General features: G+C 43.3%; 1 protein-coding gene across 2 annotated transcripts in view; it reads right to left on the bottom strand.

Annotated features, from left to right (window-relative positions):
- LOC134204449 (mucin-3B) overlaps positions 1-26,412 on the bottom strand; it is a 38,171-nt gene extending 11,759 nt beyond the window's left edge. Inside the window, exons 1-5 of one of the 2 annotated variants that reach the window (XM_062679278.1) lie at positions 26,023-26,412; positions 24,830-25,957; positions 23,272-23,718; positions 22,881-23,205; positions 11,665-12,255 (exon numbers count right to left, since the gene is read on the bottom strand). In XM_062679278.1, coding sequence (XP_062535262.1) covers positions 11,665-12,255; positions 22,881-23,205; positions 23,272-23,718; positions 24,830-25,891 — 2,425 coding nt within the window. In that variant the 5' untranslated portion in view covers positions 25,892-25,957; positions 26,023-26,412. The remainder of the gene's footprint in view (positions 1-11,664; positions 12,256-22,880; positions 23,206-23,271; positions 23,719-24,829; positions 25,958-26,022) is intronic. The other variant, XM_062679284.1, reaches the window with a different exon arrangement.
- Between the last annotated feature and the right edge of the window lie 26 nt (positions 26,413-26,438).

Below are 26,438 nucleotides of genomic sequence, written 5' to 3'. Positions count from 1 at the left end.
AGTTCCTGGATAGTTGCCATCCATTACATCAGCGGTTCTCAACCTGGGGTACATGTCGCTGGCCCTTGGGGGTACCTCGGATAAAAATGCGTAATGGCGGTATTACAATTTACAATTCCAATCGAAACTTATTGATAAATAATTTTTATCAAAACTTTGTCTTGTACATAATGTACATGTGGATCAGTCAATCAAAGCCAATTGAATCCTGCCCTCCATAACCAGCACAAACGGACAAAACATACTTTTGACCTTAAATCTAGAATCTAAAGGTTCCAAAGCCTCCATGTGAGAGGCATGAAGCCTCTTTCAGAAAAGCTCGATTGCTTTGTTGCAAACAGATTAAAAGCATGCTTCGCAAGCAGCTCAAAGATTTCCTTTCAATATGTTTACAAGCTTTCTTTCAAAAGTTTCCGAAGCCTCTTTTTAAGATGCTTGGAAACCTCCTTTCAAGATGCTTGGACACTTCCTTTCAATAGGTCCGAAATCCTCTTTTCAACAGGCTCGGAAGCCTTTCTTTAAAAAACTTGAAAGGCTCCTTTCAAGAGGCTTGAAAGTAAGACAAAATTTTCAAAACGACTTATCTGCTTTCGGATGGCTCTCCCACGCAAACCAACACCATCAACAGGTAGCGGAAACTTTCACCTACCTATTGGTGGTGTTGGTTTGCGTGGGAGAGCTATCAGATTCGTCAAATCGTCGTTTGAATCTTTGTTTACAAAAGCAGATAAGTCGTTTTGAAAATTTTGTCTTGAAAGGTTCTTTCAATGGGCTCGGAAAGCTCCTTTCAAGAGGTTCGTAAGCCTACTTTAAGGAGGCTCGAAAGTCTACTTCAAGGAGGCTCAGAAGCCTACTTTCAAAAGGCTCAGACGCCTGTTGTAAAAAGGCTCAGTAGCCTCTTTTCAGTAGGCTCGGAAGCCTACTTTCAAGAGGCCCGGAAGCCACTTCTCAAGAGACCCGGTAGCCTCGTTTTAGGATGCCTGGAATCCTATTTTTATGAGACTCGGAAGCCTTCTTTTAAGAGAGTTGGAAGCCTTCTTTCATAAAGCTCGGATGGCTCATTCCGAGAGGCTCTGAAGGTTCCTTTCAAAAGACTCGGAAGGCTTTTTTAAGAGGCTTGTAAGCCTCCTTTTAAAAAGCTTAGAATTCTCCTTGCTGTAGTGTACGCTCTAGTGAGTTCGTACTGTATAATATACTGTGGTTTGGAATGATAAATTTGTATAACAATTAGGCTGACCATACGTACCGTATTTAACGGGACAGTCACGTTTTTTAGACCTTACTGTTCTGTCCCGTCGTAATCTAAAAAATTCTCAATTTGTCCCGTTTTTTCAAGGATTTTTCCAACCAAAGAGCTCCAAAATAATATTCAAACGAATTCAATATTTTATGCAGGAATCTAAAACCAAATACAAAGAAAGTGGACGATATCCGTCAAAAGTGTGTGACACGTTATGTTATTAGGTGTTATTAGTGTTGCTTTTAAAATATCTATATTTTGCTATCTATGCCATTATGTATTTTGCATGGATCGACTTTTCATAAGGTTTCTAACAGTAAAGACAACACAAAATGATTTTTTTTCATACAGTTTCATCTCAATTACTTTTTTCTGCGTATTCCGAAGGCAATAAAATTTGGACAATTTCATCAGTAAATTGAACGGAACCGGTAACTTGGTAGGCAAGTATACATAGGTATGATTCAAATATGACGTCCACTACTTTTTGAGATTTCTAGACCCCCCCTCCCCCCTCTGTCACGCTTTTTTGTATACATAGTATATGCAGTGTCACAAAATCTTAGACCCCTCCCCCCTAAAACCTGTGACATCATTGTTGAACGACCCATATCCTGAAAATCAGGTCACGGCTCAACGTCAATAAAATGAAGCGCAGAGACAGACATTCTGATTTCCAGACTAAGCTTATTTTAGATTTTTTTTCTTGCGAAGTACCTAGGTAATTCTATTTTTTTCAAATCTGCTTTACCAAATATTTTTCAATAGTTTGATTCTTTTAGAAAAGTCTTTCTGAATAATTCTTAATATCTCGCAATCATCCATTGTAAAAAAACGACTACATTAAGAAATCATCTGAACAAAATTGAGTTTAAGGCAGTTTCAAACCGAGAGAAAATGTGTTCGGATTTCGGTCCTCACGTACTTTAAGGATAGTTTACAGATCAGGAACTTGTCTGCAAATTTCGCTTCCTTATATGTGGGCGGGATTTATGGGATTCCGTTGTAGAAATTTAAAATTTAAATGCAATCCTATGGAAATCTTTGAAAGTCCGAGCTGTGAATAGGGCTTAAAATAGTCAGGATTTGTTTTACTTTTCGCAACAAAATTGCATGAGTCCCGCCTTTTTGAAAGAATTTGAAAAGTTTCTGATATTGGTTAGTAATAAAATCCTTAATGCATGCTTAAGAGTAGATTAAAATAAAATATCAAACCACCAAATTTAATAAAAAAAATTGAAAAATGTGTAATTTTCCGATCTTCTGTGTTTTTGTTCAGGCCTTTTTAAAAGAGTGAAATATTTGTAGTTTACTATTTTTCCACAACTTACTTAATACAATAGAAGGTTATGGTGGCGAATGATTCACTCTAAATGTTTTGTCTAACTTCTTATACGGAAAATGAACATTAAGCCCATAATTTTTGAAATTTTCACAGCTCTTGAATTTTTCACAAGGATTTTGGACATGTCCCGTTTTGCAAGTGCGTTTGTCCCGTTTTATCACCGAAATGATCTGGTCAGCCTAATAACAATTGTTATAATCGAAAATAAAGTGATCTCTGATCAGGCAGTTTCGTATCAACCTAGCTCTGAGTTCGTGTCTTCTCACCGAAATATCCACCAGATAGTATCAAAGGCTAAGTGAAGCCAGTGTAAGTTAGATACAAAACTTTCAAGAGGCTCGGAAGCGTCCTTTTAAGATGCAAAGGAAGCCTTCTTTTAAGGTGCTCAGAAGCCTCTCATTAAGAGCTGAAGAATCCTATTTTCAAGAGATTCAGAAGATCCTTTCAAGAGGCTCGGAAGCCTCCTTTCGAAGGGCTCGGAACTTTTCTTTCAATAGGTTTGGAAGCCTACTTTCAAGAAGGGGGTTTTCAATTAATGCAAAAGTTTGAAGGGATATCTCTCAAGACAAAGTACGAGTCAAGTACGACACACTAAAGGCGGCCTCACAGTTGAGGTCGAAATACGTATCTGTAAAGATAACAAAACGTAGAGGAAATTAAATGGAAACTCGTTTTAGACAGTGGAAAAAATATTGTCAAACAGTAAATACGCTGTCAATACGGCTTTCTTTCATGCCAACCTTGAGGAGATTTTTATGAGACAGCCCAACGATGGTCCGTGTGTTGGTCACAACATCAATTCCATACTCAGGGTTTGACAACAAATGGTTCTAAAAAATCTCGGCGCTCTACGAAATTAAAGAATTTACCATTTTTACGCATGCTCCGGATCTTCCTGCAGCCTACTTGGTGGCCACAATGGTCCGTGCGTGGGTCACAACATCAATTCCGTATTCAAGGTTCGGGATTCGACAATAAATTATTCCAAAAAAATCCCGCCGCTGTTTTAATAAAATTTTCGATTTGACCTTTTTATGGATGTTCCGGATCTTCCAGAGGACCACCAGGTGACAACCAGGTGCTACAATGGCCAGTGTGTAGTCAAAACATCAATTCCATACTCATGGTTCGATAGCAAAAATCCCGGCGATTCTGGATATTGGAAGTGGAAACCAGAACAGTTGAAAGCAACAGTGTTGTACAACAACACTACACACAATGGAACTTGGTTGTACAACATTTGACGCCGCTCACCAGAAGTTTGAGCAAAATCAAATGGCTTTGATTTCATCCGACGAACTTTACCTGAGTGTGAAATGGGTGTTGTGATCTATACACGAACTATTGTGGGCTGCAGGAAGTGGGCACCAAGTGGGCTGCAGGAAGATCCGGAACATGCATAAAAATGGTCAATTCTTTATTTTCATCGTGTAGCGCCGAGATTTCTTTAGAACCATTTGTTGTCGAACCCTGATTATGGAATAGAACCACACATGGACCATTGTAGCCACCAGGTGGACCCATGGAAGATCCGGAACATTCGCAAAAATGGTCGATTCATAATTTTCTTTTTAATTAAATTGATTGATTGACTGCATTAAATATATCAGAACAGTAGCGATAATGTTAGTTGATGTCATGAATCGTCTAGAAATTCCTCCGGAAACTCTGTAGTGTTATACATAATTTCGATAGAAAAACACTTAAATAAAGAAGAAGCATTAGCATTATAGCATTAGCAATAGTCGAGATCTGTCCTGGCCACGTCCTTGCGAATGATGAGGAAGGGGAAGGATGATTAGTTGAACACCTACTTACGAAAGGTCCAAAAAACTCTACACCCTCTCATAGGTGCCACGGGAAGTTCTGGAATTGTTAGTGTATAACATAAGGAATCGTTTTTGTAGAACGTGAAACAGAGAAAAAACAAAGATAGAAATACAAAGTATGAAAGGGATGAGCCAGGAATTGAACCCACGACCTCCTGCTTATAAGGCAGAGAGCAGTAGCCACTAGACCACCGAGCTCGTCAACACTTTAATAAAGAAGAAGCATGTACATAATTCCGATAAAAACAAAAATAAAAGCAAGTTCCTCAACGAATTCCTTCCTTAGAAATTCCTCCGGAAGTTCCTCCAGAAATTCCTCCGAAAGTTCCTCCAGGAATATCACCGGAAGTTCCTCAAAAATATCTCCGGAAGTTCCTTCAGGAATTTGGGAGGAACTTCCGGAGGAATTCCTGGAGAAACTTCCGGAGGAATTCCTAGAGAAACTTCCGGAGGATTTTCGGGAGAAACCTCCAGAGGAATTTCTGGAGGAACTTCTGGAAGAATGCCTGGAGGAACTTCCGGAGGAATTCGTGGAGGCACTTCCGGAGGAATTACTGGTGGAACTTCCTGAGGACTTCCTAGAGGAAATTTTGGATTATATCCTGGAATCCGCCGCTCCACAATGAAATTTTCGAATTGACCATATCTACGGATGTTCCGGGTCTTTCAGGGGACACCTCGGTGACACAATTGTTCCTTTTTGGTCAAAACATCAATTTCATACTCAGGATTCGATAACGACAGGTTTAATAATAAATTTTTCGAATTGACTATTTTTACCGATATTCCGGATCTTCCAGGGGACCACCCGGTGGCCACAATGGTCAATTCGTTGATGTCGTCGTTGGTCGGAATTTCGTGGGGACAACAAAACCATCAGCGCGTCAAACGTCATTTCCCTAGTAACTTTGTGCTTGCGCTGATGGTGTTGTTGCTTCCCAACGGAATTTCCGACCATCGACGGATGGACCATTGTGGCCACCAGGTGGTCCCCTGGAAGATCTGGGCCTCGGTAAAAATGGTCAATTCGAAAATTTCATCGTATAGCGGTGGAATTATTTAAAAACCATTGCTTGTCGAACCTTGAATACTGAATTGATGTTTTGACCACACATGGACCATTGTGGCCACGGGGTAGACCCCTGAAAGATTCGGAAAATCTGTAAACATGATAAATTCGAAAATTTCATTGTAGAGCGCAGGAATTTTTTAAATACCATATCTTGTCGAACCCTGAGTGTGGAATTGTTGTGACCCACACACGGACCATTGTGGCCACCGTTTGGTCCCCTGGAAGAACATCCGTAAAAATGGACGATTCGTAAATTTTAACGTAGAACGTTGGAATCTTTTCTTACTTTGATGTTGTGACCCAGTAGAAAATTCTGGAAAAACTTCCGGAGAAATTCATGGAGGAATTCCTAGAGAAACGGGGGGGCGGCGCCGAAATCCAGAATTGCACTATGGGAAATGATGACAAATCTCATCAAGGCTTTTTTTACGCGATTGGAAACCACCTGAATTTTCTTTGATTTTTTGTAAATTTTTTGGTTCATTGTTTTATTGATGCTGAGGGTCTCAATCGGCTAAAATCAAATCGTGTAAAAAACCTTGGTATATTCTCAAATTTATCGTTTCAAAGTGTTTCAGATTCCAGTTTGTAACGGACGATACCCTCGGGGATTGCATTTGTAATCAACCGTTTGACCAATTTCCGAAAGCCCCTTTTACGTCAATAACTGATACAGGCACCTCAGGGAGCATCTCTACTGTCTATATATATCGGCCCATCAATTGAAAAAGTGTTTTTTGAGCCACCCTAATATATATATATATATATATTAGGGTGGCTCAAATTAGTATGGAAAAACATTTTCCATTTTTTGATGGGCCGCTCTATTCGGTTCTATTTGATGCCCTAATGTTCTGGACAAAATTTCAGCCAAATCGGTCAACGTTTGGATGGTGCTAAACTCGTTGGAAGTTTATATGCAAAAATGTATGCAGAAACACCCTAAAACAGTGAAATGCAGTTGGACGGCACAACTTACGATGAAGAACTATGATACTCATTCAGATCTTGAAGAATTTAATACAGAATGTTATGCAGAAAACCGCGAGAAGATTAGAGTTTGCCCGGCCAAGTTATTAGCATTTCTCTGAAGTGGGGTTTGAGCAAATTTCGTTTCTTTTACCTTTGAAAAGAAATAAATTCACCCCTACAACACTTCAGTAAAATGCTAATATCTTTGCCTAATAAACTCTAATCTTCTCGCGGTTTTCAGCATAACATTCTGTATTTAATTCTACAAGAACTGAATGAGTATCATGGTTCTTGATCGTAAATTGTGCCGTCCAACTGCAAATCACTGTTTTAGGATGTTTCTGCATACATTTTTCCATATAAACTTCCAACGAGTTTAGCACCGCCCAAACGTTGACCGATTTGGCTGAAATTTTGTCCAGAGCATCAGGGCACCAAATAGAACCGAATAAGAGGGCGGCCCATCAAAAAATTTGAAAAAGTGTTTTTTGAGCCACCCTAATATATATATATATATATATATATATATATATATATATATATATATATATGTTTTAATTTAAGATAAATTCGGACCATAACGATCGCATTTTATTCAGTGATATTTTCGATTCAATTGTATGAGGGTGAAAAAATAAGCAAGTCGTTGAATATTCGATGATATTTTGAATTTGATTTTTTTTGGGTGTATAAATATATATAATCTGGTAACGCTTTAAACGATGCACTTATCTAAAGGGGCCGTCCAGAAACCACGTGGTCATATATGGGGGGAGGGAGGGGGTTGGAAAATGGCCACGATAAGCCACAGGGGGGGGGATGTTGCTCTCGAACCACGTGTTTTTTTTACACGAAAAACTTTTGGTGAATAACAATAGCGGTGTAAAAAATACAAATCATTAAAATTTAATTTTAATCATTAAACGCAAAGCGCATCTTAGGGCCGATGCCCACGTAGCGTTTTTTCAACTCAGCGTTAAAAAGACGTTAGGTGTGCATCGAGAAAAACCGGTAACGCAGCGTCGGTCTTAACCAACCAACTTAGCCTTAGATCCTATTTCAATAAAAAAAATAAACAAAAAAACAGGTCTCAATTTCCACAAAAAAAAAATTGGGAAAGAAAAATGAAAAAAATATTTTTTTTTAAATTCCGCCGGAGATGGTTTTTGGCATCACGCCGCCGACACTTTTGCATCAGCAGACTGCAGCTACAATTTTGAAAACTGTTCATGTTTTTACAATAATCCAAGAAAAATCTTCAAAAGAATTTCTTGTGGATATTCAGGAAAAATCCAGTAAAGAAATTTCCTGTAAAAACATTGATCTTACTTCATACAATCCTGATAAAGTGCTAGCATTAAGGATGTTTTTTGAACAATTCTCTCTGGAATATTATGCGTGGAAATTTTGGTACAAATTGGTCATGAAAAAAAAAAACATCTCCAGTGTAAATTCCGAAAAAAAATCCATGTGAATTCTGTCTGAAAATTCAAAACAGTCTCATGGGAAATACATATAATTTTCGGTGGAAAAAATGTTCATATTTTCAATTTTTTTTACATTTCAATGAATTTCTTCGATGAGTTCTTAAAAATTTTCACCAGAAATTCTCTTTTATTTCCAAAATAAGTTTTTCGAACATTTTAGGGAGTGCACTTCAAAATGTTCAGTCTCCAGTTAGCCTTACGAGCAAAGGCGTAGGATTGCCAATCCGGAGATGACGAGTTCGATTCTCGTTCCTGTCTAGGATGTTTTCGGGTGGGAAACATTGTCGACACCCTAGGTATAATGTATCCATTGTACTTGCTACACAAGATATATAATCGTGCACTGGCTGGCATTTAAAACTTTCAATTTATAACTCAGGAAATGCTGATAGAATGAACTAAGTTGAAAAGCAGACCAACTTCCAGTTGGAATATGAAGCCATAGAAGACTTCTAAATTTTTCAAGAAAAAATCTACTGAATTTTCATGAGAAATTAAATAGCCAATGGCACATGAAACACTTTGATATTACCGTTGATATTTTTAGTATGGCATCATTGGATTCCACGAGTCAATATCAAAATAATATTTCAATGGAAAACTTCTAAACCATTAAAAAATTTCTCGAAATTTTTATAACATATTCGCGAGTCCGCATTTTTTTGTATCCTCCTGATGCATCGAAGGTATGCGAGTTCTAGATATCCTAATACCTGATACACATTACAACATGATAACATCATCAACATTTTCGAATTAATGAAAATTTATAATTTCCACGCTGGGCTTAGTTTGATTTTGAATCAGTTGAAATTGTCCATCTTCAAAATTGATCGGATTAACCATATGTTTTAGTTACATAGGGTTTTTCTTAATTTTTTGTACTTGAAAAAAAACCACGTGTTGATATTTTTGAAGGCAAAAAAAAATTTTTTTTACTTTGCTGAAAAAATCATAACAATCGAACATTCCGTTTTTGCTGTGCAGCTTTTTAAATATTTTTGAACCATTTTCACATACACCCTTTTGAAAAGTTAGTCGTGACTCAATATGAAGATTTGATATCGAAAAATGACGATTTAGATGAAATTGAAAAACTGTGCAAAGTTTCAACTCAATAGAAAATCATGAATTAAAAATTTTCTTAAATTTTGATGCTGTTGCTTGGAATCGCTCTATATATAAATGATGACCGTGCATTTCGTAGTTGCTACTCCGTGATCGACCAGAACAATCGCAATTGCACAGGGAACCAATGGATGGAAGCATGGGATTTACACATCAACCTCAATGTGAAAAGTCCGAGAGCTCTAGTATTTTGGAAGGTCGATAACGGCGCTGGCCACGTCCTCACGGTCATCGGGGATGGGAAGGAATTGATGATGCAGTCACTCGCCCACTGCAAGCCGAGAACACCTCTGCACTCGCCACGGAATCTGGGGGTTAGGTTTTATGGCAGAGGTTCGCCTTGGTTAACGGGTTGCCAATGTGATAGTAGTAATGAAAGGGTGGTGTAGTATTCTAATTGGATGCCGAAACGAACTTTTTCGCTCATTTCGAATTCTAACAGTTACATGGTAGAACTAATCAAGTTGTAGTTATAGGGGGATAGAAGATAGAAATGGTATGAAAGTTAACTTCCAGTTCTAGCGATTGCTAGAACATGAGAATTATATAAAAAGATACTAAGAGAGAGAGAACGGAATGGAGAATGGAACGGGCCTGGGATTGAACCCACGACCTCCTGCGTATGAGGCAGAAGCGGTAGCCATATGACCACCAAGCCCGTCTACCTATTCTCTCCAAAGTTGAATTTCATTTTAAGACCAATAGTTTTACTCGGAAGTTGGATTTCTCAGTCTGAAGAATCAGGACGATGGTTTTTTACTTGCCCGACGTTCCATTTGTTGTATGTTAGCAAACAAACCCAATCACTTTTCCAAAATTTTACAAAAAGAGAGCATGAAAAGCAGCCTCTCCACCACTGAGCGAACGAGGTTTACAATTATTTACTAAATTTGTTATAATCATCCAAATTGATCAATCCATAATAGAAACGCATGCACCAGTTGTGGCACTATTCTTAATTTTGGTTCCCTATTTGGCAAATCCCATTGTTTTCTTATGGGACTGGCCAAATAGGGACCAGTAGTGCGACAACTGGTGCAAAGGACGTCAAAAATTAAGCAAAATCAATTTTTACAATTATGCTTTGCTTGTTTTGGATGATTTGATTGGCCATTTGGCATATAAAGCACTAGTGCGACAACTGGTGCTATAGCCACAACTGGGACATCTAGCCTATGTAGGTTTTCTTTTAACCTGCGCCTAAAGGGGAAACGTCATTAACAGTATAATGAAAAAAGATTTCCCATACTAATTTGCATGCAAACTTGAAACGACTTGTGCTAAATCAGTTTCAATCCAAATAAGCTCAAATTTTCAGAGGACACTCAGAACATGGTAAAGAATCAGATGAGCACTGTGGAGCAAAATCGATTTTTTTAACCACCCTATTGGATATACGAACCTTGAAATAGGCCACAACTCATTGGTCGAAACGTCGGGAAAATATAAATAACCATCGTCCTGATTCAGACTGAGATAGGTCTTTTTATTAATCCATAAGGAATTCATAAAACAATCATTTATTAAATCCACCAAGCAAGGTGGATTTTGAAAATATCCCAGCTCTTATGATTTTATTTGTCTTGAACATGCGAGAAAGTAAGGGGCGCCCAATAACGGTTTCGCCAAGGGCGCTGGAAGTCGACGCTACGTCTGATCTTGCCTCATCCGTTCCTGCGTACTTTTATCACACAGCCCCAAAATGTACTCAGTGTATGGTCTTGACCTCTTGGAAAACCAATCGGAATGGTGTTCTGCACCACCTGATTGAACGTATATATGGTATTGGAATACTAGTTGCGAAAACACAATTTATTTTAGCAAAATGACCAGAAAATTATCTAATCTCATATCTCTACTGTTGTTTATTCAAATCGTTCACAATTACACATGACAATGCTGTCTTATCATTTGTTACAGTCATCGAGGATGACAATCATGACAATGGGTCACTGTTTCAGCTACTAAGAACGCTTCTGGAATAAAGTAAATGTATCTGAGGGCAAAAAGACTAAATTATAAGAGACTTGCCCTGCTCTACTCTAGTTGTTTAATTATTATTCCATGAATAGAAATAGAAAAATTCCATCGATTCGACAAATGATTCATTTTCATTCGGACTAAGATGGCAAAATTTCCATTTTGTGACCAAGCGTTATTTCTGATACTACAATGAGGGTATTTATATGAAACAAACGTGGTAATCCACCTGTGGAAAAAATATCCCAAATACTTCTAGCGAAAGACTGCATACTTCGAGGTGAGTACTGTAGAATCACGCACATTAATCATCTGAAGAACTCCATAGACTCAACAGAAATCAATCGCCTAATATGATAGTAAACTTAAAAAAAATAAATAAAAAAAAAACTGCCATTGTGACCCATTAGCATTCCGACATTTTCTTACTGGCGACCATATTGTTTGAACCCACCCGAATTTTTGGCCATTATACATTCTACACGTTACAACACGATGGATAAATATTCGCTAATCTATGTTCACTCATTTGAATTATTTCTCTCTACTACCACCTACAACGAAGCTAGTAAAAATGAATGATTGTGTAATACCCAGAGATAGAAACTTACTAAGATCCAAATAATCATCAAACGATTTTAGTGTAACGGAAGCGATACCAATGGTGGCGCCCGCATTACCATCACCATTCATCGAAGTGCCGTTGGTCGTTGTTGTTGTTGTAGTTGTTGTTAGTGGTATTGTTTGGGTTGATGGTGATGATCGTAATGAGCAATGTGTTGGTGAAGAAGGGTTCACGGCACAACAAGTAACAGCAGCAGTTGTAGCAGCGGTAGTAGTAGTAGTGGTGATGGTAGTCGTGATGACAGTGTTTACATTGGTTGAACAATAGGAAGTGGTTGTGGCGTTGTTACCGGCGGCGATACAGCCCAATTGCGGCGGTATCGGTTTGAGCGACAATGGCGGGTTTGTGGAGCAGAACAAGTTCAAATCGTCCAACAGTGATCCACCGCCAGTTTTAGGGTTAGTAACATGGCATGTGTTGTTGTTAGCCGTTATTGTCGTGCGTAATGGCGTTGTCGATGATGGCGCAACGTTGGCGTCACATGAGGAGGAGGAGGAATCAATATTTATTTTATCTTTTAGATTAGCCATCACCTCTAGCTGTTCTAGGTCCAATAATAATGTGTGTGCGTGTGATGCTGGGATATTTTTACAGTAGTTTATACTCGTTTTAATTAGAAATTATCCAAACAGATTTCAGAGTAGATAGTGAGGAATGTGGATGATGAAAATCATGAAATCGATCAATAAAAACACATAAGAAAAGTTTCACTCATTTTTTTAGAACGTATCACAAACCCAACTAGCGAACAAAGCGATTAGCGTGTGTTAGTCAATTTTAGTATTACAGAAAGATCTATATAAAGTGAGGAAAGGTTAACTCTATTAGAAGCCGTGGTTTGTCGTTTCTATTCTCTAGTGGGATTTGCAGCTAAAACGGATTAGTAAATAAAAAGTGATTGTTTGATAAGTACTAGTTATTGAAAATAGATGCATAAAAAATACTGTAGACATCGTTTACTAATGGCACCTGGATAAAAGTAATTCTAAGCAAATGCTTCATCAATCATCCACTTGAAAATTCGAGGGAATTTATGCCCAATTCAGGACACTTAAGAGAAGATTTTTTACGTTCTAATTCAAGTCACATTCAAGTCACTAGGACCCTCCTTAGCCGTGCGGTAAGACGCGCGGCTACAAAGCAATACCATGCTGAGGGTGGCTGGGTTCGATTCCCGGTGCCGGTCTAGGCAATTTTCGGATTGGAAATTGTCTTGACTTCCCTGGGCATAAAAGTATCATCGTGTTAGCCTCATGATATACGAATGCAAAAATTGTAACCTGGCTTAGAAACCTCGCAGTTAATAACTGTGGAAGTGCTTAATGAACACTAAGCTGCGAGGCGGCTCTGTCCCAGTGTGGGGATGTAATGCCAATAAGAAGAAGAAGAAGAAGAATTCAAGTCACATCAGGATTGATTCCACCAGATCACAGCTTCCCAAAGACAGCACACTCGCTGATCCGATGTTTATGGAACCAGCTTGCGTAGACGAATAAGCTCCAAGATCTTTCACGTGTCTGAAATGTGGAGTCGTGTAAAACGAACATTGTGCTATAGCTACAAAGAATATATTACGAATATCTCCACATGGAACATATGGTGGAAGTAATTGGAGATGAAGAAAATGCTGCTTTGTCACGGTATCCCACATAATTGCCTCATTAAACCAGATAGCACGACTACGAAATGGCCATAGTTGTCTCCACTGCACTGTGGTGTTAGGTTGTCTCTACGAGAAAACAGCTTCGAGCAGTTCAGTTTCCACCCAGTCATACTTCCATACTGATTCCATGATTGTGCGTTTCTGGATGTCATTAAATCCGTCACGGTATCAGATATTCATGGCGAACAGGATCTCGGAAGTTGGGGGGCAGCAGGGACTATGTCCAAAAGCTTGACGATCCCTCCCCAGGCCATGTGGCGCCTGCCTAGGATGTGGTGGGGTTTGACAGTGGGCCCTGTTAAACCTCTATAAAAAGCTGCATGAATCCGCAAGTAGGCTCCGCCAAAGCGACCGTGTGCCTCTCAAAGCGCACAAGTCCTGGTGTTAGGTGGGACGCTAAACAGCCCTGACACGACGGCCCTCCGACGAGACAGGAGGTTTGCGCAGGCCCAATAAGCCGCCTTTAAAAACAACTATTACGAACGACATAGAAGATAATACGACTCGATACAATCGGCAACGACCTAGGCAACGAATAAAGGATCACGATTGGAACCTTGGAACATGGGACTGCAAGTCGCTAGGCTTCGCAGGTTGCGACAGGATAATCTACGATGAATTACATCCCCGCAACTTCGATGTCGTAGCGCTGCAGGAAATCTGCTGGACAGGACAGAAAGTGTGGAAAAGTGGGCATCGAGCGGCTACCTTCTACCAAAGCTGTGGCACCACCAACGAGCTGGGAACCGGCTTCATAGTTTTAGGCAAGATGCGCCAACGCGTGATTGGGTGGCAGCCAATCAACGCAAGGATGTGCAAGCTGAGGATAAAAGGCCGTTTCTTCAACTATAGCATCATCAACGTGCACTGCCCACACGAAGGGAGACCCGACGACGAGAAAGAAGCGTTCTATGCACAGCTGGAGCAGACATACGATGGATGCCCACGGCGGGACGTCAAAATCGTCATCGGTGACATGAACGCCCACGTAGAAAGGGAGGAAATGTATAGACCGGTCATCGGACCGGATAGTCAGCATACCGTATCGAACGATAACGGCCAACGATGCATAAACTTTGCAGCCTCCCGCGGAATGGTAGTCCGAAGCACTTTCTTCCCCCGCAAGAATATCCACAAGGCCACATGGAAATCACCTAATCAAGTAACGGAAAACCAAATCGACCACGTTCTAATCGACGGTAAATTCTTCTCCGGCATCACGAACGTATGCACTTACCGCAGTGCGAATATTGAATCCGACCACTACCTCGTTGCAGTATGTCTGCGCTCAAAACTCTCGACGGTGATCAACACGCATCGGAGTCGTCCACCGCGGCTAAACATTGGGCGGCTACAAGACGTTAGACTAGCCCAAGAATACGCGCAGCAGCTAGAAGTGGCACTCCCAACGGAAGAGCAGCTAGGCGCAGCGTCTCTTGGAGATGGCTGGAGAGATATTCGATCCGCCATTGGTAGCACCGCAACCGCTGCACTAGGCACAGCCCGATATGTGTAAGGACATAAACGGGAACCTTCTAACGAACGAGCGTGAGGTGATCCAAAGGTGGCGGCAGCACTACGAAGAGCACCTGAATGGCGATGTGGCAGACAACGGTGGCGGTATGGTAATGAACCTAGGAGCACTTCCGGCTCCGAATCTCCAGGAAATCCAGGAGGAGATTGGCCGGCTGAAAAATAACAAAGCCCCTGGAGTTGACCATCTACCAGGAGAGCTGTTTAAACACGGTGGTGAGGCACTGGCTAGAGCGCTGCACTGGGTGATTACCAAGGTTTGGGAGGATGAGGTTCTGCCGCAGGAGTGGATGGAAGGTGTCGTGTGTCCCATCTACAAAAAGGGCGATAAGCTGGATTGTAGCAACTACCGCGCAATCACATTGCTGAACGACGCCTACAAGGTACTCTCCCAAATTTTATGCCGCCGACTAACACCAATTGCAAGAGAGTTCGTGGGGCAGTACCAGGCGGGATTTATGGGTGAACGCTCTACCACAGACCAGGTGTTCGCCATACGTCAGATATTGCAGAAATGCCGCGAATACAACGTGCCCACACATCATCTATTCATCGACTTCAAAGCCACATATGATACAATCGATCGGGACCAGCTATGGCAGCTAATGCACGAACACGGTTTTCCGGATAAACTGTCACGGTTGATCAAAGCGACGATGGATCGGGTGATGTGCGTAGTTCGAGTTTCAGAGGCATTCTCGAGTCCCTTCGAAACCCGCAGAGGGTTACGGCAAGGTGATGGTCTTTCGTGTCTGCTATTCAACATCGCTTTGAAAAGGGGAAATACGAAGAGCAGGGATTAACACGAGTGGTACAATTTTCAATAAGTTCGTCCAGCTATTTGGCTTCGCCGACAACATAGATATTGTGACACGTAACTTTGAGAGGATGGAGGAAGCCTACATCAGACTGAAAAGCGAAGCTAAACGGATTGGACTAGTCATCAACACGTCGAAGACGAAGTACATGGTAGGAAGAGGCTCAAGAGAGGTCAATGTAAGCCACCCACCACGAGGTGGTTGAAGAATTCGTGTACTTGGGCTCACTGGTGACCACCGATAACGATACCAGCAGAGAAATTCGGAGACGCATAGAGGCTGGAAATCGTACGTACTTTGGACTCCGCAAGACGCTCCGATCGAATAGAGTTCGCCGCCGTACCAAACTGACTATCTACAAAACGCTCATTAGACCGGTAATCCTCTACGGACACGAGACCTGGACGATGCTCGTAGAGGACCAACGCGCACTGGGAGTTTTTGAAAGGAAAGTGTTGCGTACCATCTATGGTGGGGTGCAGATGGCGGACGGTACGTGAAGCTGTTGGGAGAACCATCCATCGTTCGCACCGCGAAAATCGGAATACTGCGGTGGGCCGGGCACGTAGCCAGAATGTCGGACAGTAATCCGGTGAAAATGGTTCTCGACAACGATTCGACGGGAACATATTTCAGCCACCTTTAGTCGAAAAGTGTTTTAGGTGCTTCGAATCTGGTCACAAGTCATGGGAGTGCAAGGGGCCGGACCGAAGTAACCTGTGTCGTCGTTGTGGAGAGGAGGGACATTTTGCGCAGGCCTGCGATAAAGCACCAAGGTGCCTTATCTGCGCTAGTAGGAAGCAAGCCCGTGGCCATGTTATGGGTGGACTTGTCCCTTTGGTGGTGGCTATAAGAAATCACCGTGCGGGTAGCACAGCTGAATCTTAACCATTGTGCTACTGCCCAGCAGCTGCTGTGGCAGTCGGTCTCTGAGTCAGAGACCGACGTCGCTATTCTTGCAGATCCGTACCGTGTCCCTGTCAATAACGGAAACTGGGTCGCGGACGACTCCAAGATGGCGGCGATCTGCACAACGGGCCGGTTTCCGGTCCAAGAGGTCGTACACACACCTGTCGAAGGTGTCGCCAAGCTAAGATCAACGGGGTGTTCTATTGTAACTGCTATGCCCCACCAAGGTGGCCAATAGAGCAATTCACCCGGATGGTCGATAGGCTATCGTCCGACCTTGTAGGTCGGAAGCCAGTTGTCATAGCGGGGGACTTCAATGCTTGGGCGGTGGAGTGGGGAAGCCGCTGCACCAATCAGAAAGGTCAAGCTTTGTTAGAGGCTCTAGCAAAGTTGGAGGTCGTGTTAGCCAATGACGGCTCAACCAGCACGATCCGTAGGAATGGTGTGGAGTCGTTCATTGACGTTACGTTCTGTAGCCCCGGTCTAGCCGGGAGACTGAACTGGAGGGTCGACGAGGGCTACACCCACAGCGACCACCTAGCCATCCGCTACGTGATCAGCTGTGGTGTGCAGCAACCGAGGTTGAGGAATCCCCGTCAGGTCCGTGGGTGGAAGGCCCAAAGCTTCGACAGCGAAGTTTTCACCGCGGCGCTGGGACTGGAGGGTAACACCGACAGTCTTACAGGGGACGCACTGACAGCTGTCCTGTCACGTGCATGCGATGCCAGCATGCAGAGGAGGGCACCACCGAGGAACGGTAGACCTCCAGCATACTGGTGGAGTGCAGCAATCGCAGACCTTCGGTCAACCTGCCTTAGGGCTAGGCGAAGGATGCAGAGAGCTCGCTCTGAGCAGTTGAGGGATGAACGCCGCTTGACGTTCAAAGCTGCGAAGTTGGCCCTTAACAAGACCATCAGTAGCAGTAAGAGGAAGTGTTTTGACAACCTATGCCTGAACGCCAATGCTAATCCTTGGGGCGATGCCTACAGGATAGTAATGGCGAAGACCAGATGGGGTGCTGGCGCCTCCCGAACGGTCGCCGGAGAGGTTGAATCGCATTATCGAGGTTCTCTTGCCGTCCCATGCCACAAGCCCTTGGCCACCCCCAGCACCGCAGAACGCGAGCGCTGAAGTGGCTGAATTAGCAGCGGTGACGAACGAAGAGTTGCTTGCAGTGGCCCGAACCCTTGACACGAACAAAGCTCCGGGACCCGACGGAGTTCCAAACCTCGCTCTGAAGGCAGCGATCATGGCTAACCCGGACATGTTCAGGACAGCCATGCAGAGATGACTGGACGAGCGCAGTTTCCCCGATAGGTGGAAGAGACAGAAGCTGGTGCTGTTGCCGAAGCCCGGGAAACCACCAGGTGACCCATCGGCGTACAGACCAATCTGCCTACTGGACACCACAAGGAAGTTGCTCGAGAGGATTATCCTCAACAGGCTTACCCCGTACACCGAAGGTACGAACGGCCTGTCAAGCAATCAGTTTGGGTTTCGTAAGGGTAGGTCCACGGTGGATGCTATCAACTCGGTTGTGAAAACTGCGGAAGTAGCGATACAACGCAAGCGGAGAGGAACTCGTTTCTGTGCGATAGTGACGCTCGACGTCAAGAACGCATTCAACAGCGCAAGCTGGGATGCCATCGCGCTCTCGTTACTCCGGTTGGGCATTCCGGTTTTGGACATTTTGGAAAGCTATTTCCTGAATCGCGTAATCTTATACGAGACCGATGAAGGCGAGGGTAGTGCTTCTATCACCGCAGGAATCCCTCAGAGATCTATCCTGGGCCCGGTGCTATGGAACACTATGTACGATAGTGTTTTAAGACTGAAGTTCCCTTAAGACTGAAGTGTTAAGATCGTTGGCTTCACCGACGACATAAAGCTGGAGATTTACGGAGAGTCGATTGAGGAGGTGGAACTGACGGCGGCCCACGCGATCGCTATAGTAGAGGAATGGATGAGCTCAAGGCAGCTGGCGCAGGAGGCAGTGGTTCGCGTGGGCGACTGTGAGATCATTTCCAAGCGGGAGGTGAAGCTCCTCGGGGTGCTGATCGACGATAGACTGAACTTCGACAGTCACGTAGATTACGCCTGCAGGAGAGCTTCGACAGCTATTGCGGCATTATCCAGGATGATGTCCAATAGCTCGGGGGTGCGCTCCAGTAGACGCAGGTTATTAGCTGGGGTTGCAGTATCTATCCTTAGATACGGCGATCCAGCTTGGGTTCATGTCAGGCCATGGCTGCTTTAGGTGGTACCTACATAGGTTTGGGCATACGGACTCTCCCGTCTGCCCGGACTGCCCAGGGGTCGACGAAACTGCCGAGCACGTACTATTCGTATGTCCTCGTTTCGTCGATGTTAGGAGCGGAATGCTTGAGGTGTGCGGGAGGGACACTACTCCGGATAATCTTATCCAGAGGATGTGTCAAGAGGTTGAAAAGTGGAACGCGGTCTCGGCCGCTACCACTCAGATTTCCAGTATCTTGCAGCGCAATTGGCGCGCCGAGCAGCAGTCGGACAGCGCCGACTAGTGGGTAGCTAGTCTCGAGGGTGAGGTACCAGCGGGTATTTATTTATTTAATGTGTTTATCAACAGGCATCTTACAGCCCAAATGATTTTATATAATGCTATTCAAACTAATACTAAAGCGTACAGGCTCTTAATGGTTCAACAAGTTACAAAATAAACGAAAAGTAGAACTATGTACGAAGAGCAAACAAATTGGAAAACCTTCGTCTAAGATTAGGACGACTAACACTAAAGTCGAACACTGATGAACAAAGCCCTCGCCGTATTCCTACGCACATACAGGGGCTCCAGATGTATTAGTTGGCAACGATCGTGGTAACTCGGCAGCTGAACAGGGTTTCTCCAAGTTAACTTGCGTAGTGCAAAGCGCAAAAACCTGCGTTGTACCGACTCGATTCTTGCAACGCCATTGTTGTAGTTTGGGATCCATACTTCAGAACAATAATCTAAGATGGAACGCGATAAAGAGCAGTATAACCCTTTTAGGCAGTAGATGTCGGTGAAATTTTTGACGATTCTGAAGATGCATCCAAGAGATCGCTAAGCTTTAGCCACAACATACGATACATGCTGTTTAAATGTGAGTTGGGAATCCAAGATAACTCCCAGATCCTTAATATTGTCCACGCGTACGATATCTGCGTTCAACAAACGGTAGCTGAAGTGAATCGGATTTTTTTCCGCGAAAAGGAAATTACTGAACATTTCTTCGGGTGTACCATCATACGGTTGAGTCTGCACCAATCAGCGAACAATTCAAGCTGCTGTTGGAGAAAGCAACAATCTTCTGTTGAGCGAATTAGACAAAACATCTTGAGGTCGTCAGCGAATGACAATCGTGGTGCTATCAAAGCTATATGCACGTCATTGAAGTACAATAGAAAAAGGAATGGACCCAAGTGGCTACCTTAAGGTATCCCTGATGTTGAAATAAAGCTGGGAGCCTGGTTATCTCCAATGATAATCGCGGTCTTGCGGTCTGTGAGGTATGAACGGAACCAATGTAGGAAGCTACCGCTAATGCCGAACTTGTTCATTTTTGCAATCGCAATGTCGTGATTCACTTTATCGAAAGCAGCGGCCAGGTCCGTGTAAATTACATCGGTTTGCGCACGTTGTACCATACTATTTGTTATAAAGGAAGTCAGGCAGAGCAAATTAGTAGCTGTCGATCGCCCAGACGTGAAGCCATGTTGGTCGTTACTGAGAAACGGTTTGCAATGGGCCTCAAGTGGCTCCAAAATAACCAGCTCGAATAATTTGGAAACAGCGTTTAACGAAGTGATCCCGCGGTAGTTATTGATATCGCGTTTGTTGCCCTTCTTGTGAACCGGAAACATGTTTGCAGTTTTCCAGCAAGCAGGAAAAATACAACTATTGATTGATGCTTGGAAGAGAAGAAGTATCGGGGTCACCAGAACGTCCAAATGTCTTTTCAGTAGAACCAAGGTAAATCCGTCGGGTCCCGGAGAGAAGCTACATTTAAGCCGAGAAGAAGCAATGATAACCATCGTTGCATCAATGTCGAAGGCGCCAAGAGTTTGGTTGACGGTCGGAGCAGTAATCGCAGCGTTCTCAATTTCCACGGCTGTTAGTACCTCGTTTGAGAACACGCTCGAAAACTTCTCGGAAAAGAGCGAACAAATGTCCTGGGTCGTAGATGCCGTGTTGTCATTGAGCGTTGACGTATTGACAGAAGCGTTTAGGATGCGATTTGAGGTTGCGTTGAATATTAAGATGACACTCCTTACTGGCTCGCTTGTACTCATAATTGAGCCTAACATAATGGTTACGCAGTGAGACTGAACGATGCTTGGAAAACTGCCGTAAAGCAGCTTTTTCAGTAGTTTTCAACCGTCGCAGCGAGCTGGAGTACCATGCAGGACTAACTATCTTACGACAAACTTTCTTTGGAACGTGTTGATCAATGACGTACGCCAAGACATTGCAAAAAGTTTGCGCTCCGATATTCACATCTTCTAGGTCCAGAATGTTACGCCAATCGATGGAAGACAGTAGCTCAGTGATGTTATGATGGTCGGCTTTGCGGAAATCGAAAGATACGGATTCATAAGAGGTATTGAAATCATGCGTCAATCCGAGGTTGACCACGACGAGCAGCGGCAGATGGTGTGCCACTGATTTTACTAGCGGTGCAGGTGCAATCAGTGAAGATGTAGCTGTGCTATGATCACTGATGAAGCAGAGATCAAGGTGACGATTATTCTCGTTGGCGATGGAACTAACTTGAACTAATGCTGCTGAACTATAACTATCGAGAGTAGTTTGTTAAGTAGTAGTAGTTAGTTAAGTAGGGTGGTTAGTTAGGGTAGTTAGTTAAGTAGTAGAGGAACTAGTGGGTAGCTAGTTATGAGGTAGAGGAACTAGTGGGTAGCTAGTTGTGATTTGAAGCTAGTGGGTAGCTAGTATGTGGGCGTGCGTAGTCGCACGGACCCCTCCCAGAAGTAATGCCGAAAAGACTGTTCCGGGGAGACTCAAGGTCTGTGAACAGGTGGTTTTAGCGCGGGTCGGCAGTAGTAGAAATACTACAATAAGAGATCGGCAAAGACGCCATCTTGTTTCCAATCGAACCGTCAAAAGCGGTTCCAATTCGACTTGTTTACTTTTTCCATCCATAAGAAGCAAGCAAAAAGTTCAAGTGCTGGCAGTATTATTTTCACGATTTCATGCATTTTCATACGTTGCCATTTCAACAGTTTTTCACTCCGCCGGTCTCTGGTTATAGGGTGGCTAGGCAGTAGCTAAACCCCGTTCGCCCCTCTGTTACTTGGGTGGGTTTAGTGGGTCCGGCGTTCTGGCCTTCAGCTATTCGGGCCAACCCCACTCCCTGAGTGATAATTTCAGGTGCCTGCATGCAGATTTGTAAAGAAAACCTTTCTCTCTGTTGCTTTCGATGAGGTGAACCATGAGAAAGTAATCGCTAAGCTTGAGAGGATTGGAAATAATGACGATCTTCATAACTGGTTCCGTTCCTATCTTACGGATCGGCATCTGATGGTTGCTTTAGACGACTGCTTTTCACCCAAATGCAATGCCATCTCTGGCATTCCGCAGAGCAGTCAACCGAAACACAATTTAACACACCAACCATTATTGCTTTTATCAGTCTTAAGCTTCCCGGTAAATGTTTTCTCGTCGATCATTTTCCATACCGTGGACCTGATATTCGCGGCATCCGTTGTTGATCCGTTGTCGAGCGGCCGTAAATGAAGCCGGCCTAATAACTTCCCACGAACTTATTCACTACGGGTGACAGACGACCTAAGATAATAATATGATATCACTTTGTAGGCGGCATTTATGATTGTGATTGCTCAAAAGTTCTCACACTCCAGCTTGTCGCCTTTCTTGTAGATGAGACATTATTTCGATAACTGTTCAGTTTACCTAATTCTGACTATCAGTCTAGACACACAAGTGGTTAGCTTTCTCGGGCCCATCTTGATGAGTTCAGCTCCGACACCATCCTTACCAGCCCCTTTATTGTTCTTGAGCTGTTGAATGGCAACCTCTATCCGTTTCTCATTTCTTGAGAAAGACCATAAAGTACCCATCGACCAAAACACTTCATTAAAATTGAACAGAATCCCATTGTCTACAGTACCGATTTCATATGCATCATTTCAATAAATAGGTTATCAAATAAACATAAACCGTTTACCGAACCGAAAGTGATGAATGGTTAGTACTGAGCGAAGCAAAACAGAATCGACAATTACCTTCAAGAGGATTCACCAGGCCCGAGCTGTTCCAGTCGAACTGCACCGCAGGAACAGTACCCGCCATCGCTCCAGTTACGGACAAGGGTTCACCAGCAGGATGCAATGGATCCAGCCCGAACGCAAGGTGGTGATGACTTTGAGAGGAATAAGGCCTATTGCCAGAAGCTTTTTGTTCTTCTATACCACTTGAAATCGTCGTAACCGGTATGCTGTTACCGCTGCTGACAGTACCGCTGGAAACCGGTTTCATAGGCTCCAAAGGGCTAAAGCTAAGATTCGCCGCAAAACGTGGCATAGAGCTGTTCCACTTGGGACCGAAAAGCTGAAAGAGTAGAATTATGTTCATTGTACATACAAGAAATCAACGCAATGTTAATCATAAACTCACGATATTCCTCGAGTCGATCCCCAGGGCCCGGATGAGCGATTTGTTGCTCTCGGAATTTAAATACTGATAGCTGAGGGCTTGCGTTGCGTCCATATCGTTCAGCTCGTTGTGGACTTTGTTACGCTTGAGTAAATCTACCCACGGGGCCGCTTGACCGGTGTCATTGTGGTTGTCTTCGGTAACACCCGGCAGGAACATCCCACTGATGATACTGAGGATGCCTTCCGGGGTAAACAGGGCCGACCGTGACGTCGATACCACCGGTGACTCTGCCGTCGCTTCCGGTTGCTTAAAGTCATTGAAATCGCCAAAATCGTCGTCGTCATCGTCATCATTATCGTCATCGAAATCACCTTTGTTGTCATCATGGGTTGGAACCGTTGGATTTGTTATTGAGTCCGTTGGTTTCGGGGTGGTGTGCGCTGCGGCGGAAAATGTAGCGAATTCCTGTAATAGAATAAATTGTTTTTTGAAGATGAGCTAACAAAAACGTACCTATATCTAATTATTCGACAATCTCATTTGCTTAAATTTTATGTCTCGTAGATTCGAAATATTTGCATATTTGCCTCTTAACTTGTAGATCATTAAATTTTGCATTATGTAAATTCATGGATGAATGATTGTTGTTAAACTGAACACCGATTCATACCTAAATGTAAAGTTGATTTTAAATAAACTTTGAATTCAAAGTCATAATACCGCGACAGAAGCATCAATTGAGAAGAAAATTTAAAAGCAAAGAGCGTAGGATTGCCAATCCGGAGATGGCGAGTTCGATTCTCGGTCCAGTCTAGGATGTTTTCGGGTGGGAAACATTCTCGACTCCCTATGCATAGTGTATCCATTGTACTTGCCACACAAGATACATACTCATGCAATGGCGGGCATAGAAAAGCTTTCAATTAATAACTGAGCAAATGCTAATAGAATACTAAGTTGAAAAGCAGGTCAACACATAGAAAAAAACACATAGAACCATTGCACAAATCGTAGATGGAGGTGCAGTGATAAACATGTCCACGGTCATCACAGATTCCGCTAAAATCTACAATTAGGCAGACCCGATTTTCTCCACACACTTGGCCACGTCCTTAAGTGTTTTTATTGAATAATAGTTCTTTAATCCGCTTAAGAAAACGCTTGGAACCAAAACAGTTTTCACAGACGAAAAAGATATTAAAATTGCGAATGAAAACAAAAACTCAAAGGTGCCTGTTTGTACCGTTGTACGCAAAGGTGACGTAGGACTACGCAGCCTCACGGCTTCTTCTTCTTCATTGGCATTAGTCCCCCACTGGGGGATTGCCGCCTCGCTGGTACATTTACAGCTACAGGCAAATCCTGACCCAAAGAATACCTTCCTCATTATCCAACTCCGTGGTATTTATGAGGGTGTCGCTAAGTCAGTGGCCTCTCGTTAAATAAGTACCACATCAACACTTCCTTCCTCTCCCTAGTTACGGTGAAGATGGGCGTGGTCAGGAGTAGTAGTCCTCATGCCTTTGTTATTTTTGTTTAAGACTGGAAGCAAGGACACATAAGGCCAATAACTTACCTGAAAATCATCGAAATCATCCCCTCCAATATCAGCATCCTTGCTATCGCCCAGATCGTCAGATCTTTCATGGTCGGTTGTCGCCTGTTTGGCGGACGTCGAAGCGTCTCTTAGAGGGCTCTCCGGCGAATCGTCGTGGGTAGTCGTCGTCGTCGCCGCCGCCGTCGCCACAGCCGGGAACGATGCCGGAAACGAGTCGAACTTACTAAAATCGGCATCGAACGTGGCAAAGTCGGTTTTGCTTTGCGACACAAAATTGCTATCCGCCGAGGGCGTTGATTCGAGTTGAGCGAAATCTTCGTCGAACGACACATCGTTGGCCGTTGGGACTTCCAGAACAGCGGATCGTTCGATCGTTGAAGCGGTGGTAAAGTCGGTAAAATCGTTCTCCGTGTTATCGTCGTTGCGATAGCAAGGGTCTTCAGCTACGATCGGAGTAACTGCTGCTGGATCGGGAACGGACTCAGGAACTGGTTCCTCTAGGTCCAGTTCTTGGGGTGAAGATTCTCGCTCGCTTGTCTCATTTTCCGATAGTTGGACTGGAGTCGTCGATTTTGAAACCTCAGGATCAAGATGTAACGAAGGTAGACTGATGTTGTCCTCAGTTCCATCCGGAAGAACACTAGATTCTTCCTGTGCTTGTGGTGGGTGAAAAGCAAAATCTTGAAATTCGTCATCACTCGGCATGTCATTCTCGGAATAATTGTTCTGGGACAATATTAAAGAAGGTGGACTTTCATTTCGAGGCTGCTCTGGTGTTGTTTCGTCGGATACTGACGTCGTTTCTAACACTGCCTCTAGATCCGGGGAGATGACTTTCTCTTTTCGAGGACTTCCCACCAATGACGGGGATTTCCAGATTTTCCTGACAGGTGAATCAAAATCTGGCAAAGGAGGTGGCACAGGTGTGGGCAAGCCTTCGCTCCCTTCAGCAGGAGGGGACGAACCAAAGTCATCGAAATCATCTTCCGCGTCGGGCAAATCCACGTCGTCCTCGTCATCGTCGTCGAAATCCATCGGAGGCGGAGTGTGGCACACCAACGGAGGAATTTGACTAGACATTCTGCAGTGACCTTGAAAGTTTACGAGTGTTCGTCGTTGTTTACGGTGAATCAGGATCCAATCCTTCTGAAATTGCAGAAAATATCATTCTAATTGCCTTCTAACATAGCACTACCGATGAAGCAACTAACCTTCGTGTAATCAGTTCCAACAAACAATCATATGACGTTTCCAGAAAAAAATCCAGATTCTCTTTTTCTCGCTGCCAACGAACCAAATCGATCGATGATGGAGCTGTTGTCCAAGGCAACTTTTTTCTTCACTGCCAAAACATTCGAAACAGCAGCTTCCACCCGAGAAACGTTTTCCTAATCGTCACTAATCGAACTTATGATTACCACTAGGCATAACAGAAATTTCGTTCTTTCTTGATGCGAATAGAGGAACCAATTAAAGTTCCGTTCCAGGTAATTTCGTTCACTTGTTAAAAAATATTACACTGACTGACAGACGGACGACGACTTTGCAACATCAGTGCAACACACCTGTATTTTCCTACTCTTTCGCGCGCACTGATGGTGGACTTCATAGTTTTCTATATCCTCTT

This window comes from Armigeres subalbatus, chromosome 1, assembly GCF_024139115.2.
Source record: "Armigeres subalbatus isolate Guangzhou_Male chromosome 1, GZ_Asu_2, whole genome shotgun sequence".
NCBI classification, from domain to species: Eukaryota; Metazoa; Arthropoda; class Insecta; order Diptera; family Culicidae; genus Armigeres; species Armigeres subalbatus.
The sequence above is the reverse complement of the archived record's forward strand: the minus strand, read 5'-3'. Positions and strand labels throughout refer to the sequence as shown.